The sequence below is a fragment of the Pinus tabuliformis genome, chromosome X (assembly GCF_031772625.1).
Source record: "Pinus tabuliformis cultivar Carrire ecotype Pingquan chromosome X, CPIR1, whole genome shotgun sequence".
NCBI classification, from domain to species: domain Eukaryota; kingdom Viridiplantae; phylum Streptophyta; class Pinopsida; order Pinales; family Pinaceae; genus Pinus; species Pinus tabuliformis.
Genome location: NC_142308.1, coordinates 1,485,345,690 through 1,485,362,881, shown reverse-complemented (window position 1 = coordinate 1,485,362,881; position 17,192 = coordinate 1,485,345,690). Strand labels below are relative to the sequence as shown.

The 17,192-nt window shown below is 37.2% G+C and overlaps 1 protein-coding gene across 3 annotated transcripts in view; it reads right to left on the bottom strand.

Annotated features, from left to right (window-relative positions):
* SPL7 (squamosa promoter binding protein-like 7) overlaps positions 1–17,192 on the bottom strand; it is a 330,320-nt gene that overhangs the window by 103,333 nt on the left and 209,795 nt on the right. For all 3 annotated transcript variants that reach the window (XM_089447745.1, XM_089447743.1, XM_089447742.1), the window contains exon 7: positions 9,250–9,367. In XM_089447745.1, coding sequence (XP_089303871.1) covers positions 9,250–9,367 — 118 coding nt within the window. The remainder of the gene's footprint in view (positions 1–9,249; positions 9,368–17,192) is intronic.

Sequence of the window (17,192 nt, the reverse complement as noted above, 5' to 3'; positions counted from 1 at the left end):
ACTTGGAAAGAGCTAGGAGAGAAAGACTATCTCAATCATAATAAAGATCTTTTACTTCCTCTTTCTTGGACTTCTTATTTTCAGCTTCCTCCACTTCCTCGGTGATATGGGCTTCTTCTCTTCCTCTTTTGTTATTGTCTTTCTTGATCTTAGGACAATCTCTTTTGTAATGCCCATATTCTTGACATCCATAGCATTGAATCTTAGCCATGTTCCTTTTCTTCTTTTGAGAACCAGACTTTCCAAATTTTCCCTTTCTTCTTGTCATTATACCATAAGCTTGATTTTGTTCACCTAACCCTGCATCAGATTTTGCCTTTAGCCTATATTCTTCAATCTTTCATAGTGACCATAGATCCTAGAATGGAGTAGCTTCTTTCTTCCCAAAAATACTTTAAGTAAAGTTACCCAACTCCTCCGGTAGTGTATTTAGTACAACTGTAGTCATTTCTCTATCAGAAATGACTTCTCCCAAATATTGAAGTTGATCCCCGATTCCAGGTATCCTCATAAAGTATGAGGCTATTCCTTCTTCCTTCGACATCTTTAGTTTGTAGAGTTCTTGACTTAATTAGATGACTTCTCCAACAGTGCTTACAGAATACAACTCTACCAGTTTGTCATAGATTTCTTTTGAAGTTTCGAGTTTTGATACATATGGAATGAGGGGATCCTCGATGGATTCTATGAGAATCCTTTAAGCCCTAACTTCCCCTTTCATATATTTTGCAAGTGCTTGAGCATCTTCCTTTGTTGGTTTAGTGATAGATCCTTTCACATGTTCCATAACCTCATTTTCAATGAGATTCAGATTTGTCATTTTCTTCCATGCAAGATAGTTTGAAGCCCCAACCAATTTGTTGCTTTTCTTGCAAAAAGACATTTTGACAGATTCAGATGTGGACATAAATATACTTTCTTGATAGGCTACTTCTTGTTGCTTCCTTGATGTTGATGATGATATAGAGAATAGAAAACTTCTCCTTGATGAAGAGAGTTTTCTTCAAAAATGATCCTTGATCCCACAGAGAGGGAGATCTCTTTGGATCCTTTGATGGTGATGTCTTTGATGATGAAGATCAGTGATGGCTTCTCGATGATGTTTTCATTGGTAAGTTCCTTGCATCAATGAGAGGGAAATCACCTTAGAATCTTGATGACAATGTCGGCCTTGCTTCTCTAGAAAAGAACTTGATGTATAAGTCCTTTAACTTGAGTAGGACCTTTAAAGTCTCTTTGTAACAAACTAAATTTATATAAAAATAAACACAAATAATGTAAAAGACAACAAAATAAGATTAATGATTAATTAGTTAGCAATTAACGAAAAGGCATGTCCCTAAGGACATAACCGTTAGTGAAAGGGTAATTACCTAGATATATATACAGGACCCTCATTCTCATTTGTATCATCCTATATCAAATTTTTTATACAATATACAATTTAAAATTACAATCCTATGATGGATGTCTTTGTCTACGAAGTATTTTAATAGTTCTGTTGCGTATACCACTTTTGGTCGTTACATTGGTATCAGAGCCACGTCTGATTCCGGCGTTTGGCCATCAAACTTCGTCAACATTGTTGCTGCCAAAGATTCAAGCGTCTCACCAAGAAGTAGGAGTTTCTCCTCTTTGCGAGTTCGACGTCAGGCCTTTGGCCATTGAAATTTTTCATAAAAAAGAAAAGGAAAAAAAAGGAAAGCAGCAGCAATAAATATATATAAAGTCAAAAAACAAATTAAAATATATTTTTGATATAAAAAGCAATATTTAAAAAAAGAAAAATAAAAATAATAATAATAATAATACATATTAAAAATTGAATTTAAAACAAAAAATAAAAACGCAATCACAAATTCACTCGGCCAAAAACTCTAGGCCACGACCAAATAGTCGGCCAACCAGAACCCTGTCACCGACAGGCTCGAACCAGTAGCAGTCGCCGCAAAACACCAAAGTTGACAGCTCCTAACAGTTGATTTCCGCAGTGTGTTGCCTTCCGCCAAGACCCGTCGCCGCACACAGCCCCCCCCACCCCCCACGTTGTTGCAACAAACCCTGTACACCACCGCACCAGCACGTCCGTCGTGCTTCATCCATCCCAGTCGTGGCCAATCGATGGTCTTTTGTGCTCGCTCCATCCACCAAAGGTCCGGTCAATGGGTGTGAGCCAACCAGCGAATAGTCGTGACTCAACCAAGTAGCAGGTAAGGTCGTACGACATAAGTCAATTTATGTAATTTGGATCCGGCAAATTATAACGTATGAAAGTTACAATATAGTCATAATAAATTATATTATTAATTTAATATAATTTAATTATTTAATGTAAAAATAATAATAATAATAATTTAATTAATTAAAACTATTTAATTAATTAAATTATCAAAAAAATAATAATAATAATAATAATTGATTAAAAAATATATATATATATATATTATAAAAGAAAAGTTATTACATAATACCTAAAGTCATTTCGACAAAACAAAATGGGATCAATCATTGAAAAAAATGATGGAGTTCAATTCTAAAATGATGAAGGAAGAAAGGTTTTCCTATAATGGTCTTTCAGTTACAGATCACGGAGTAATTACAGTAAAAGGAAATATCTAAGGATGAGAAGTTAATGTCGCCATTACCCCATTATCAATATCAACTTGGCAAATCAGCTATTAATTCCAGAGCTAAGCATTGGTGTAAAGAAAAATATTTTTGACCAAAAAGAGTATAAAGTTAGTGATCTACAAGTGACAATAGGTCATTATGAGTACATATCTCAATTTCATGTTGTAAGGACGGATAAAAAGATTGACATCATACTCGGTCAACTCTGGTTTTAAGGATTTGGGTACATTCATGTTAAACATAGAGAAACAAGTTTTGACGTTTCCTCATAAAGGGAAGACGCTCACGTTTCGAGACATAACGAGTAAATCAAAATCAATAAAATCTTCATTAGAAGAGCTTAAGGGTATCTCAGGCTAGATGTTTCAAGATAACGAAAAAAACTATATCAAAATAGCAAAAGGAGCTTGAAGAAGTCATCTGCAGCAAAGGCAGAAATTTCGCACCTCAGAGATCACCAAGAAAAACTACTCGAACAAGTCAAGAAAGCTAAAGCATCAAAGAAGGAACTCAAGGAGTGTTTATTAGAACAAGAAGAGGAAAAGTTACGTTTAAAGAGCCTTAACCAAACATTAGTAGAACAAATCAAGTGTTTAAAAGACGAGAAGCGTGAAGGCCAAAATAAAGTTGACTCGGAGAATGAGGAATGCTTACGTCTCAAAAATCATAATCAAAATCTGCTCAAACAGAGTAAAAAACTTAAGGACGAAAAGAAATCATTGACGAATCGGTTCAAAGAACTTGTCACAAATGAAGCATCAAAATCTCCAGATGTAGCAGTCCAAACTAAAGAAACAAACATCAATACCACTAATCTCGCAGTTCAAGCAAATCCAAACCCTATTGAAGTAAAAATGTACTCAGAGGTTGTCGTTCAAACAAGAGGACACCCCAAATGAGGATTCAGTAGTCGAGTCAATAACAACAATGCCTGAAGGAAATCAGGAAATTGCCATAGAAACGTTTAAGAAAGTTCAAACAAGAAAAATTCCTTATCTACATCTGAATCACAAGAGTAGACACCTTAATCAATCTACAAGTCTATATCACACAAACATAAACAACAAACTTATGTTCTGAAGATTACTGAAGTGAGCTCAATCCAGTCATATGATAACTATTCGCCACCCAGTTCCAAGGGTCAGAAGATTTCCCAAAAGATTAATCTAGGATGATCTGATCCATTTTCAGTACAACAATTTTGTCTATTGCTCAAAACATCATATCGTCTTGTATAAACAAAGATGAAAGCTCAGAAATAAGAAGATATGCTGATCAATAGAAGAGAACCGATCCTTCATCAGTAAGCTTTGAGGGCAAAACATTTTGAAGGGGAAAGCAATGTAACAAACTAAATTTATATAAAAATAAACACAAATAATGTAAAAGACAAGAAATAAGATTAATGATTAGATAGTTAGCAATTAATGAAAAGGTATGTCCCTAAAGACATAACCATTAGTGAAAGGTACTTATCTGGCTATATATACAAGATCCTCATTCTCATTTGTACCATCCTATATCAATTCTTTTATACAATATACAATTTACAATTACAATCCTATGATGGATGTCTTTGTCTACAAAGTATTTTAATATTTCCGCTGTGTATATGACTTTTGGTCGTTACACTCTTGAGATGACTTGAGGATTCCAAGACTTCTTTCTAGTGTAGACTTCTTCTTTTATCTAGGGTTTTGATACTTCTTTTGTAGATCTTGACTTCAAGATGATCTTCTAGATTTTCTTTGATGCCTTCCTCGAGTTTTGATCCTTGAGTGCCCCTTGATAAGATGCCCTTCCTTGACTTTGTCACCTTACCTTTGATACCATGTTGAGAAATCTAAGGCATAGCAATTAGGTGATTTCTCCATTAATGATAATTGCTTGTGAATGCTTTTTCACTTTAATAGATTATGATCTTCTCATTAGTTAGATTATTATAGTGTTCTTCTTCATCAAACAGCTACCAAAGCATAAACAGTAAAGAGACAAGAGACACGAAATGTAGGCTATTAGCCAGGGCCAAACCTCTCCCAATTGAGAGGAAAACCCAAATGAATTCTTCTTCTTATAGAGACTCCAATTGACGAACACCAAGACGAAGACCCTTGACATATTTGCACTCCAAAACCAAGACACAAAGCTTCCTTGATGAGATCCTTCTTGCTTTGGTCAACAATTGTCAAACCTCCGCTTCTTCTTCCTCCTTCTCGGCTACCCTTCAGAATTTGGCTTTCGGTTCTCTGCTTTAGACCTGTAACCTATTTCAACCTCCTTGGAAATCATGGTTGCAACACATGTAAGAGATATATGGTGATTTAACCCCTTGATCTCCTTCGCTTGGGTTGAATGGCTTTCTCCTCCAACTTGTTAAGAAATGAAGGGTAATTTTAAATATTCAATTTCTCTTAACTGTGATAACTTCTTGTGATATTATTTCTTTAGATTCTGCTCTTTATTGTTTACATGAATTATTATCATCAACCAGCTATCAAAAACAAGAAGATCAAGATGCACAGGAACACAATCTATTGGCACCATGCCAAGGCAAAAACCTCTCCAAATAGTGAGAGGAAAAACCCTTTGAACTCTTTCTTATAGAATCTTTATTGAGAAATTACATGACCCGAACATTGACTCAATAATACCTTCAACATCAGATGACAATACCTCCAACCATGTACGCAAGCATTATGTATCTTTCTGCAATTCTAAACAATATATCAAATCTGTAGCAAGAGTATGACAAACAGTAATGATGGTCTCGAATAGGCTCTTCTAGCCTCTTTTTATCTTCGCTCTTCGTGTAGATCCATCACACACACAACAGTGTCTTGATCTGAGATTTGGTGATGCCAACGGAATGACAGTTATAGGGCTGCGAAAACAAAATCTTCTGCTTCAAGATTTAGATCCACGTGATGGAAGAGATAGGGCTCTTCTAGCCCTTGGATGACTTCGATCTCTCTTGCACTGGCTTCCTTACGCAAACTGCGGCTGGATTGGATCTATAACCCAACAATATACCCTTATGACATGATGCCCCAAATCAGATTAGACAGTCGCACTTGAGAGCATGTTTGGTGATGAACTCGGATGAGGGAACAGACATCCTCATTGACTGCGGCTGCCCTTCTTCTTTGACCCTTTCACTTTGCTATCCTTCATGTGATGAGTGAGGATTATTGTATCTTGTTGAGGTATCAACGCAGCCTATATATAGGCTTGCTTCCTTATCATTAAGCCGACGTTATCCTTCTTTTAGCCAACATGATAATAAGTGGTTTCCATATTTATTCAAGTGGCTCCTTTGCATCAAATCCATGGGTACATGTTGGAGTATTCATTGATGATCTAGAAGGGTTCTTGACTTACATCAATTACATTTACACGAGTATTAATACATGATTGTCTTCAAAGGCTCTCAATTGGAGCCAAAACTTCTTGAGCATGAAACCCATGTCTCAAGCAACAATAAAAAAAAAAAAAATCTTGATACAAAAAATACATTGTTACAATATTTGACATGATGAAGACCAAACCTAGTTACACTATTTTCAACACAACTCGACTTGATGAAATGACTTGTATACTTCTTGATTCAGCTTCTAGCATAGCAAGGAAGACTTCGGCCCTTTTCTGCAACAGTGACACTTATTTTCCTCGCACGCATGAGTGGAGATCAGCCCTAAAACAGACCCAAACAATTCATCTTATAGGTTTTCCTTCTTCACTTGGAGAGAGAGACTTCTTATGAGATTTTTGCACTTCTTTTCTGCTTCAGACCTTGACTGAATTGCTTGCTTCTAAAATGAGGTCAAGTTGCCTATTTATAGTGGTTTGCCAATGTAAATAAGCCAACTTGACAGTTTCCTGAGCTGACATGTCACTTGGAGAGGTTTCATTATTCCTTCTTGAAGCTGACTTGTAGGAGGTGTTTTTTCTTAGTCTTGGAGGGCCTTCTTGTTCATTTAATGACTCATACAAAAATGTAACATGCCCAAGAATGGTCCTTCATAAATGATGTTGACTCAATTTGCCTTTTATGACTTGATGACAAAACCTAAAGGTCCACAATGAGAACCTTAACTAAAATAAAATTTCTTGATCATGAAACCCATGATTCAAGTACTACAATTACACAAAATTACATTAATTACATAAAATCACAATTACATGTCATTATGAAGACCAAACCTAGTTACACTTTTCAACATCACTCAGTTTGAAGACTGGAGAACGCCAAACAAGGGGGGTGCTCCTAGTTCAATTCGAAAATTGAAGAGTTTATTAAGTCAATAGTGTGGGTGAATTATCCTAATAGACCAACCCCACTTCTTTGACCATTTACAAAATTGATCTAAGGAGGTACAAGTTCCACATCCCGTCAAAGTGAAGTAAGCTGGGTACAAGGTATAATTCCAACAATCGCTTCTCTTTCTTAAAATTCTAAAACTTTCATTTTCAGCATTAGATTAGGAATATTAACTTGTTGGTTTTTCATTAATTACATCATATTAGCAAGTTTTACGTTGGAGAAATTGACTACTATTACTTTAGGTTCTCAAAGGAGAAGGGTGAGCTTACCAAACCAATCACCTATATGATATATCTTATCTATTGAATAGATAGTGAGCTAGGTATCAATCACCGGTCTTCCTCTCCAAATCCACCTATCTATTGTTATTGATCAAACAACCCTCCGGGACATGTGATCAAACAACCAACTTCCCTTCCCCACTAGCTCTAGGGCCTCTAAACCAAGGATAGATACTTTCTTTCAATGGGGATATCTTACGCTTGTATCTAATAAAATTTTCATGTAGAACTGAGTATTTGTTGGCTGTAGCATACAAGATCTATGATAAAGACCAAGATTTATTGTACTCTACAAGTTATTATTTCAAAAATCTTTTTAGTGTCTCTAGTGTGCATATACTTGTCTATTTTACTGTTTAGAGTCTAATTTATTCAATTTCCAGTCATAAATAATATTTTTATGTCTGGAAATTATAGGCACTTTGCCTAGAGAGGTCAAAGCCCATTTCCATAAAAAGAAATTTTTGGGCTTGTTGAAAATTTTATTTTTCAACTATCACAGGTTGAGGAGAGGTCCCATAAGCATTATCATTTATGCTCCAACCTTCCCACCCCTAGATTTGTGATCTAGGAGTGCTTGGGCACTCACTAGGTGGCTAAATTGGGCCAAATAGGTTGTTTTCCTTGTCATTTTACACAGACTTTATAGTCTGATATAACAAAACAGCAAGTTATTTTGATCCATAAGTCCATAACCAAGAGTCCAAACTGAAAATTAAGACCATAGATGGTTAGAATATTTTATGTACATCAAATTTGACTTGTTACACGATAAATTCTGTCATTTGGCATCACTTTATTTAATATTTTGTTTTCTGCTGCTAAATCATACACAGAAGCAGTGGGACAGCCCCATACATTATCTCTTCCACTCCTTCTCAACCCCATTTAAGGAACTAGTCTTACTTGTAATTAGGGTTGCTATCAGGAATTGTCACTTGACCTATTAGGAGGTAGTCAGGTTTAAAGAGAGGGGCCTTGAGCCAAGGTAACAGTGGGTCCTTGCCTTGTGTGTGCCCATCCAATAGGTTGTCAAGACCTTAGCAACCCTACTAATTGGATCAGTAATAGTGCACTGATAGAGGACGTCAAAGTCTACCTCCTACTTCTTCTAAAGCACCTCAGAGTCAAACACCCACCCAAGGCCTTCTCCCTCTAGCGGAAAAGCCATTACTTTTGCCCATAAAAGGGCCAAAGGAAATCACTTTTTTATGTTTCTAATTTCATTGTAGATGACTCATGATGATGAAATTTATCTATTATATTTTTTGTTGATATTTTGAGGCCAAGTTCAGACTCAGGATTCAGGAAATAAGTGTCGTGTGATGTAGCACTAGACATCTTATACATCTTATATGATAGTTATGTTTTCATATTTGTGTGGCAACGCATTTATTTGATGTTGTTGTTGCTTTAGATGTTAAAAAAATTGTAAAAAATGAATACTTTTGTATTCTTTTAATTTGTCGATGTTTGCCAATTTTTACCAATATTTTGCTACGTTTTATGATTTTTTTTCCTTTTTGGACCCTCGTTGATTTTATCCTGATGCCGATGTCAGCAAAATTGCTTATGTGTTAACCCTTCAATGGATGACTTTATAAAAGAACCATCACATTCACTTCAAGCTCTATTAATATGTATGATTTCAATGGAATATAAAACCATTCTCTTCCAACAATAAAAATGAAATTAGAACTTTAACTTGGTAAAAGAAATAACTAAGAAAGAAATTGAAAAAATTTAGATTTATTTCTATAAAATATTGTTTAATTTTATCCAACATAATTGTCCATCTCAAAATGCATATGAAAGTTAACATATAATTGATTAAAATCCTAAGAAATAAGTAAGAAAGAAATTGTAAAATTTTAGATTTGTTTCTAGAAAATATTGTTTAATTTTATCCAACATAATATCCATCTCAAAATGCATATGATAGTTAACAAATAATTGCTTAAAATCCAAACATTATAAGAATGAAAAAAGAAAGAAAAATAGAGTTCTGTAACTTACCGTTTTTAATTTGCATAACTATGTCATTCAAATAAACAAGCATGTTGCCCTTGTCCAATAATATACTTTGAGAGCCATTCAAAAGACTATGAATGTATCCCGGCGAGTTTGCAGATAACTGGAAAAACCAACATTGAATGTGAGAGATGGGCTCAAAAAGAAATAGAGAACCATGATCTAGATTACACATGCAAAAATAGAACATTTATATCAAAATCAAGATAAAAATCAACACAGTTGAAACCATCGCAATGAAGATGGGTATCCAAAGAACAAGTTTAAAGCTCAATACAAAGTATATATAGCAGATAGCAAACAAATATATCTAACAAAAGCTACCACACAAAAAGCAAATAAATTGATATAAAGTATTATAGTTAGAGTCAATAATGACAACTCATTTGAAGGAGAAAGGGAGGTTCCCTTTAGGTTGTGAAAATTTTTAAACTGAAATTCTACCACTGCAGCAACTGATTTATTTCACCTACTTATTATTCTCAATAAGTTATTTACGAAATTGCTTCAGCGAATATTAAAATAAATTCTACTGCAGTTATCACACAATTACCCAGAGAAAAATACATGCACAAGAATCAATCACATAGACACAATTATTTTTGGATAATTGTCCCCGAAAAAACCCAATGTGGGAAAACTGGTGCAGCAGATGAGGGCTTTATTAATCTTTAGCATAAATTGCTTTTACAAGGAATGATTTTTATAGAGAACTGAAAGAAAACACCTGAGACATTCCCTCTGAGACTATCTGACACTTTGGAGATCCTGCTCCCACTTCTGCATCACCCCTGCGTCACTCTGATTGACCCAGTGTGGCTCTGAGTGGCTCTGCGTCCCTCTACGTCAGCCTGCGTAGGTCCTACATCTCTCTTTCTACGTTGTCTTCCACTGCCCCTGCGTCACCTCCTCCTCAATCTCTGCTTGCTGCTGAAGCCCTCCTCTTCCTCCACCCTGCAACTCCCTCTGAAATCAATCTCCTCTTCCTTGAGAATCGAATTTCCTTGAGATACTGAGTATCTGCCATTGTGTCTCCAAATGACTCTCAAGTCTTCTCTTATACTTTTCCTGTTAATGAATGGTCGAGATTAAGTCCCTAATCAACGGCTAAGATTAAAATGGACTTGATCCTCGTCTCTTAGAAGCTTATCATCCTTATCTTTATTAATACCCATTAATATTTTTATTTTCCTAACTTTAGACTTAGGAACCCATTAAAAATATTAATTCTTTTAATAACTCCTCATCTGGATGGAAGTTCTCAAAATAATTTGCCGGTCTTGGAGATCTCATGTGCCTTAACCTCTCCTCCAAATTTCAAGGCTAGAGCACAGTCGATGCTACCACAAATCAACACTCCCTTTTAGCGAGGAATGTGCTCTAGTAATGTTCCATCACTAAAACAACACACTGATCCTCCGCACTGGTACCTATGTTGATGCTTGGCCTGCTGCCTTACATCATCTGCACTGCTGCTTCCTGTACTGCTGCCCATGACACTGCCACTGCTACATCTGTACTACAGCTCCTTCTCAATCTGTTGCATCATGCTGCCCATAGCACTGCCACTGCTAACTGTGCACTGCAACTTCTGATACTTATCCATTATTGAAATGGATTCTTTACCATCCCCATCTTCTCCCCGAAATGAACAAACTCTGTTCCTCCTAGAGCCTTGGTGAGGATGTCTGCCACCTGTTCTCCTGTAGGAGTGTACCTCAATTATACTGCCCCTCATTGGACACAGTCTCTGACAAAGTGACACCTGATATCAATGTGCTTCGACCGATCATGAAATATTGGATTCTCAAAGAGCTTGATGCAACTCTAGTTATCACACATAATCCTAGTCGCTTCCATCCTTCTCCTGAATAGATTCACAAGTAATTTCCTAAGTCATATGGCTTCACACGAAGTTGTGCTAACTGCCATATATTTTGCTTCAACTGAGCTCAAAGCCACAGATTTTTGTTTCCTACTGCACCAGGAGGTCATTCCTGATCCAATGTTGAAACAGCACCCAGTTGTACTTTTCCGATCTACTAAACTTCCAGCCCAATCTGTGTTAGTGAACCCACTCAGCCTGATATCATTGCCTCTAGTGTACAATAGTCCATGCTCGATTGTTCCTTGTATATACCTGAGAACATTTTTGGCTGCTGCCCAGTGCGCCCTCTTAAGTTCTACCATAACTGACTGAGGGTGTTGACAGCATAACAAATGTCTGGCCTAGTATTGACCAAATACATCAAGGACCTCATGAGTTGCATGTACAAGGTGGGATCAACATCTTTATCCTTTGATGCATCAATCTTCTTCCAGTTGGTGATCATTGGAGTAGCCATAGGTCTATAGTCCTGCATCCTAAATCTCTTCAAGATTTTTGTAGCATATCTCCCTTGTCCCAGGAAGATCTCACCCTTCTGCTGCCAAACTTCCAGCCCGAGAAAATCACACATCTGTCCCAAATCCTTCATGTCAAATGTTGTGGCTAGGTTCTTCTTGCAGTCTTTGATGAGCCTGGAAGATCTTGTCAGGAAGAGATCATCCACATATAACAGTAGGATTAGAGGTTCATTCTCTACAACTAGATAGTAGAGATTAGGGTTTGTGTCACTCTTGACGAACCCCATCTTCTGCAAGTAGCTATCAATTTGATTGTACCATGCCCTAGGTGCCTCTTTCAGCCCATACAAGGCTTTCTTTAATCTGCAAACATGATATTTCTTCTCACGTGTCTCAAAACCTTCTGGTTGTTTGATGTATACTTCCTCTTCTATTACCCCATTCAAGAATGTCGTCTTGACATCCATCTGATGGATCTCCCACCCCATCTATGCTGCAAGAGATAACACGGTCCTAATAGAAGTATACCTGGCTATTGGGGTGAAGGTTTCTTCGTAATCTATCCCTTCCTTCTAAGCATACCCCTTTGCCACGAACCTGGCTTTGTATTTCTCCACACTGTCGTCTGCAGCATATTTGACCTTGTAGATCCATCTCGAACCTACCACTAATATGTCCTAAGGCTTAGGTACCACTTCTCAGACATCATTGACAATTATAGAGTTGTATTTTCCACCATAGCATCTACCCATACTTGATGCTGAACAACCCTTCACCATAGCATCTACCCATACTTGGTGCTGAACAACCTCCTGAAAACTAGAAGGTTCCCCAACCTGAGCTACTAAGGCCTAGTATCTCTCTGGTTGTCTTTGCTCCCTTTTACTATTCTTGGGTGCACCAATGAAGTCTTCTGCATCCCGTAGAATCTTTCGCAGTTCCCAACTCGTTCTTCCACTGGTAGTAGGTACATCTATCAACTCTTCTTCCTGAGATTCCTCCTGTTCTGAAGCCTTGTCTTCAAGAGGATTTCCAGTACCAGTTTCCACTGGTTGAAGTGATCTGACCAACGGCTCGTCTTTCCACTGCTCCTCGAAAGGCATTTCTCGGGATTTTCTTAAAGCTCTATCCTCCATGAACTTTACATCCCGCCTAACTACTACCTTCCTACTCCCTAGAAGAAAGACTCTGTATGCCTTAGCATTCTCACTATATCCCACAAGATATCCTTTCTCAGCAATTTGATCTAATTTCTATCTCTTCTCTTCGGGTATACGGCAATATGCTAAACTACCAAATATCCTTAAATGACCGACTTCAGGTGTCTTCCTAGTGAAGACCTTCTCTGGAGTGATTTTGCCCAATGTCCGGTGAGGAGTCCCGTTCTGGACATAAACTGTTGTGTTGCATGCTTCTACCCACAGGAATTTAGGCATATCCTGATCATACAACATTGCCCTAGTTGCTTCCACAATAGTCCTATTTTTCCTTCCTACTACTCCATTCTACTCCGGACTGTAGGGAGCTGTCCACTCTCTTTTGATTCCTTCCTTAGCGCAAAAATCGGTGAAGTCCTTGTCAACATACTCTCCACCATTGTCTGAGCGCAACAATTTTATCTTCTTTCCAGTTAGATTCTCCACTAGAGACTTGAACTCTTTGAATCGACCAAAAACCTCATCCTTGGTTTTTAGAAAGAAGATCCAAGTCTTCCTAGAATGGTCATCGATGAAGGTGAAGAAGTACTCGGCACCGCTAAGAACTTTTGTGGACATCGGTCCGCATATGTCTGAGTGTATCAATCCTAGCACTCTCTTCGCCCTATTGTTACTTCTGGAAAACACAGCTTTGGCATACTTGCCCATAGCGCACCCTCTACATACATCATCCCATTCAGTACTTAGTTCTGGAAATCCTGATACTGTTTTCCTGACAATTCTCAGAGCGCCATGGTGCAAGTGTCCCATCCTCCTGTGCCATAGTTCATTCAAGTCTTTGTCTCCATTACTGCCTATCAGTGCCATTGGTGATTCCAGTTGTAACCTGTACAACCTGTTACCTCTGATTCCAATCTGAGCCTTCTTTTTCCAAATTGGGTGTTTGACATAAACTTTCTCCTTAATGAAGAAAATGCCATAGCCCTTGTTTTGAAGTTGAGATACAGAAAAGTAAGTTCATCCCCAATCCCGGCACATGCAGCACATTGGTTGCCCGAAGTCGCTCTCGTACTTCAATTTGAAAAACTATGGTACCTCTTCCTACTAGAGTACACTTCGCCTTATTCCCCATGGTGATCTGAAAATTCATTCTTTCTTCCTGATAATTTGAAAAACATTCTCGGATTCATGTCATATGTCAGAAAGCTCCACTGTCTATGTACCAAACCTCCGAGGAGGCAGAGCTTGCAAGGCAAGCAGCTTCTTCTTCCATTCTGGAATCTAACATCGAATATTCATCCCTTGTGCATCCTTCTGAAAATCTGTGTGAGTCCCTTTGAGTGGATGCCTCTACATCATGCTCTTGACCCATAATCGATTTTCCTTTCCTGTTGTCGGATCTCTGCTCTGATACCATGTGAAAATTTCTAAATTGAAATTCTATCACTACAACAACTGATTTATTTCACCTACTTATTATTCTCAATAAGTTATTTCCAAAATTCCTTTAGCAAATATTAAAATAAATCCTACTGCAATTATCACACAATTACCTAGAGAAAAACACATGCACAAGAATCAATCACATCGACACAATTATTTTTGGACAATTGTCCTCGGAAAAACCCAATGTGTGAAAACCAGTGTGACAAATGAGGGCTTTATTAATCTTCAACAGCAATTGCTTTTACAAGGAATGATTTTTACAGAGAACTGAAAGAAAACACCTGAGACTTTCCCCTAGAGACTATCTGACTAAGTTAACAAAAACGCCTGAAGAATTTGCCGGAAACGCGGATCCCTGGTTCCGATACGGAAACAGATACGATTCTTGTCCGAAACGTTGTAAAAACGTTTTTGAACCATTTCAAAAAATCAGAAACTTCAGATTTGGAATTAGATATGTTTCCAAGGGATTGAAATTTTTTTGGACCCGTTTCTGGATTTCCGGAAACAGGGCCACGAAAATCGTGATCGGAATCCACCCTTGAAATGTTTAAAAGCGTGAAAATTTGTATAGCCATAAATAAATAATAAAAATGAAGAAATCAGATTTGCAAATAAACTCACTATAAACACAACCTCACAACGTCTCTTCTAAATGTTTAGAACAACGACACTCCATATATTTATCAAGGATTTTTACTAAGAAAAAGATAGACGTTCAAAAATGCAAATAAAAGGGTTTGATGAATGTCTTCGTAAAGAGATGTATTTGAGCGATTAATTTTCAATTTGGTTAAGATTTTGTTAATTGTCATTGATTTTTCTCTTGATTTCATAAATCCGTCCAATATAACAAATCTTCTCTAGCCAATCTTTTGCTTGCATATAGGCAAGAGACCAAACTAACATTGAGAAGATTGAAATGTTCAAATAGGCCTTGATGCAATATCCCAATGATCCCATGGGCCTTTTAATTGCCATGCAAGGAAGATAGATATCATTTGTCGTGCATGACACATTGACGTTGTAGCATTTTTTATTACATTACTAATGATGATGATAATATGTTGAATGTTCTAATAATCACTAAGGATGATGACAATGTTTATGCTGAATTGACAATGATTATTTGTTTATGCTGAATACATGATGATGATTATGTATTTTTAGATATAGATTATAGATTCTAAAAGATGAATGATAAGTGAAATATATATATATATGTGTGTGTGTGTGTGTGTGTGTGTCGTTTCCTTGCCATATCGTATCCTGATTTTTTGAAATTTTGATGTATTTGTTTCAAACCCCATATCCGTATCTGTTCCTGTATCCGTTTCAGTGCAACTTAGCTATCTGACACTTTGGAGACCCTGCTCCCACTTTTGCGTCACCCCTGCGTCACTCTGATTGACCCAACATGGCTTTGAGTGGCTCTACATCCCTCTGCGTTATCCTGCATAGGCCCTGCATCTCTCTTTCTGTGTTGTCTTCCACTGCCCCTGCGTCACCTCCTCCTCGATCTCTGCTTGCTGCTGAAGCCCTCCTCTTCCTCCACCCTGCACCTCCCTCTAAAATCAATCTCCTCTTCTTTGAGAATAGAATTTCTTTGAGATACTGAGTATATGTCAGTGTGTCTCCAAATGACCCTCAAGTCTTCTCTTATGCTTTTCATGTTGATGAATCAACGGCTAATATTAAAACAGACTTGATCCTCATCTCTTAGAAGCTTCTCATCCTTATCTTTATTAATACCCATTAATATTTTTATTTTCTTAAGTTTAGACTTAAAAACCCATTAAAAATATTAATTATTTTAATAACTCATCATCCGGATGGAATTTCTCAAAACAATTTATGGGTCTTGGAGATCTCATGTGCCTTAGCCGCTCCTCCAAATTTCAAGGCTAGAGCACATCCGATGCTACCACAAACCAACATAGGTGAAGTCAACCTTACATATGTGCAGGATTATCGATCGAATGGCCCTACGTTAGGGGAAAATAAGATCAATCATCATATAGTGTCTCCGACTTGGGCAAGTTAGAACGGTAACCCAAAGCCTTCTTAGACATTCTAAAGCTTGTTTAGCATAGGGATCAACATTTAAAGTGATACTGTAATGTTATAAATTTAAGATAATAAGTGAAGTTATACAATAGATTTTAAGACATATTAACAACTAAGTTGCATTTGGCCATATGAATACATCCCAAGTGTGGGAAACATGTTCCATACAGCCAGAAACATGATTCAGGGCCATACCAACATCTGCACAACACATTTCCAACTCTAAATCAGCCAATTTTGAAATGTTTTGATTGTTGGCACCCACAATTTTGGACTTAATCCCTAGAGGTTAATTAATAATTAATGAGACTTCTAGAAGCCTCTAAGAAAAGAAATTTTTTAATATAAAAGAGGATTTCACTCTCATTTTTTCCTCACACAATTTAAGCAAGGGTAATTTCAGACGCAGCTTGAGCAAGGATGTTTCTAGCAAAAGGGTTCAGTTTCTTATGCTGCTACAGCAAGCATATAGAGTTTCAATTGTGTTTTGAGCGCTACAACCATCTATTTTTGATGTTTTGCAGTGTTTTGGGCAGCTACAGCCATCATTGTGTGCTATTTTGTGGTGTTTGGAGGCACAACAGCCATTGTTGGATGCTTTTTGTGGGGTTTTTGGATAGCTTCTTCTCAATCAAGAATTTTGTGGTGTTTTGGACAGCTTCAACAACCATATCTTGTGTGCTTAGTTGAGCAGCAAGTTTTCCCGAAGTTTCTTGCCAGTTATTTAGGGTTTTTTATTCCACTATTCATCTTATTTATTGCAGATCTGTTTTTTTTTTTTTTGCAGCGGCAATGGCTTCCAACCAAGGTACTTCTACTCCAGTGCCTAAGCCCAACATGAGGACTGAATACTATCCTCTCTGGAGGATTGTTACAAAAATTATAAGAATTCTCATTGTTGGTTCATGGGAA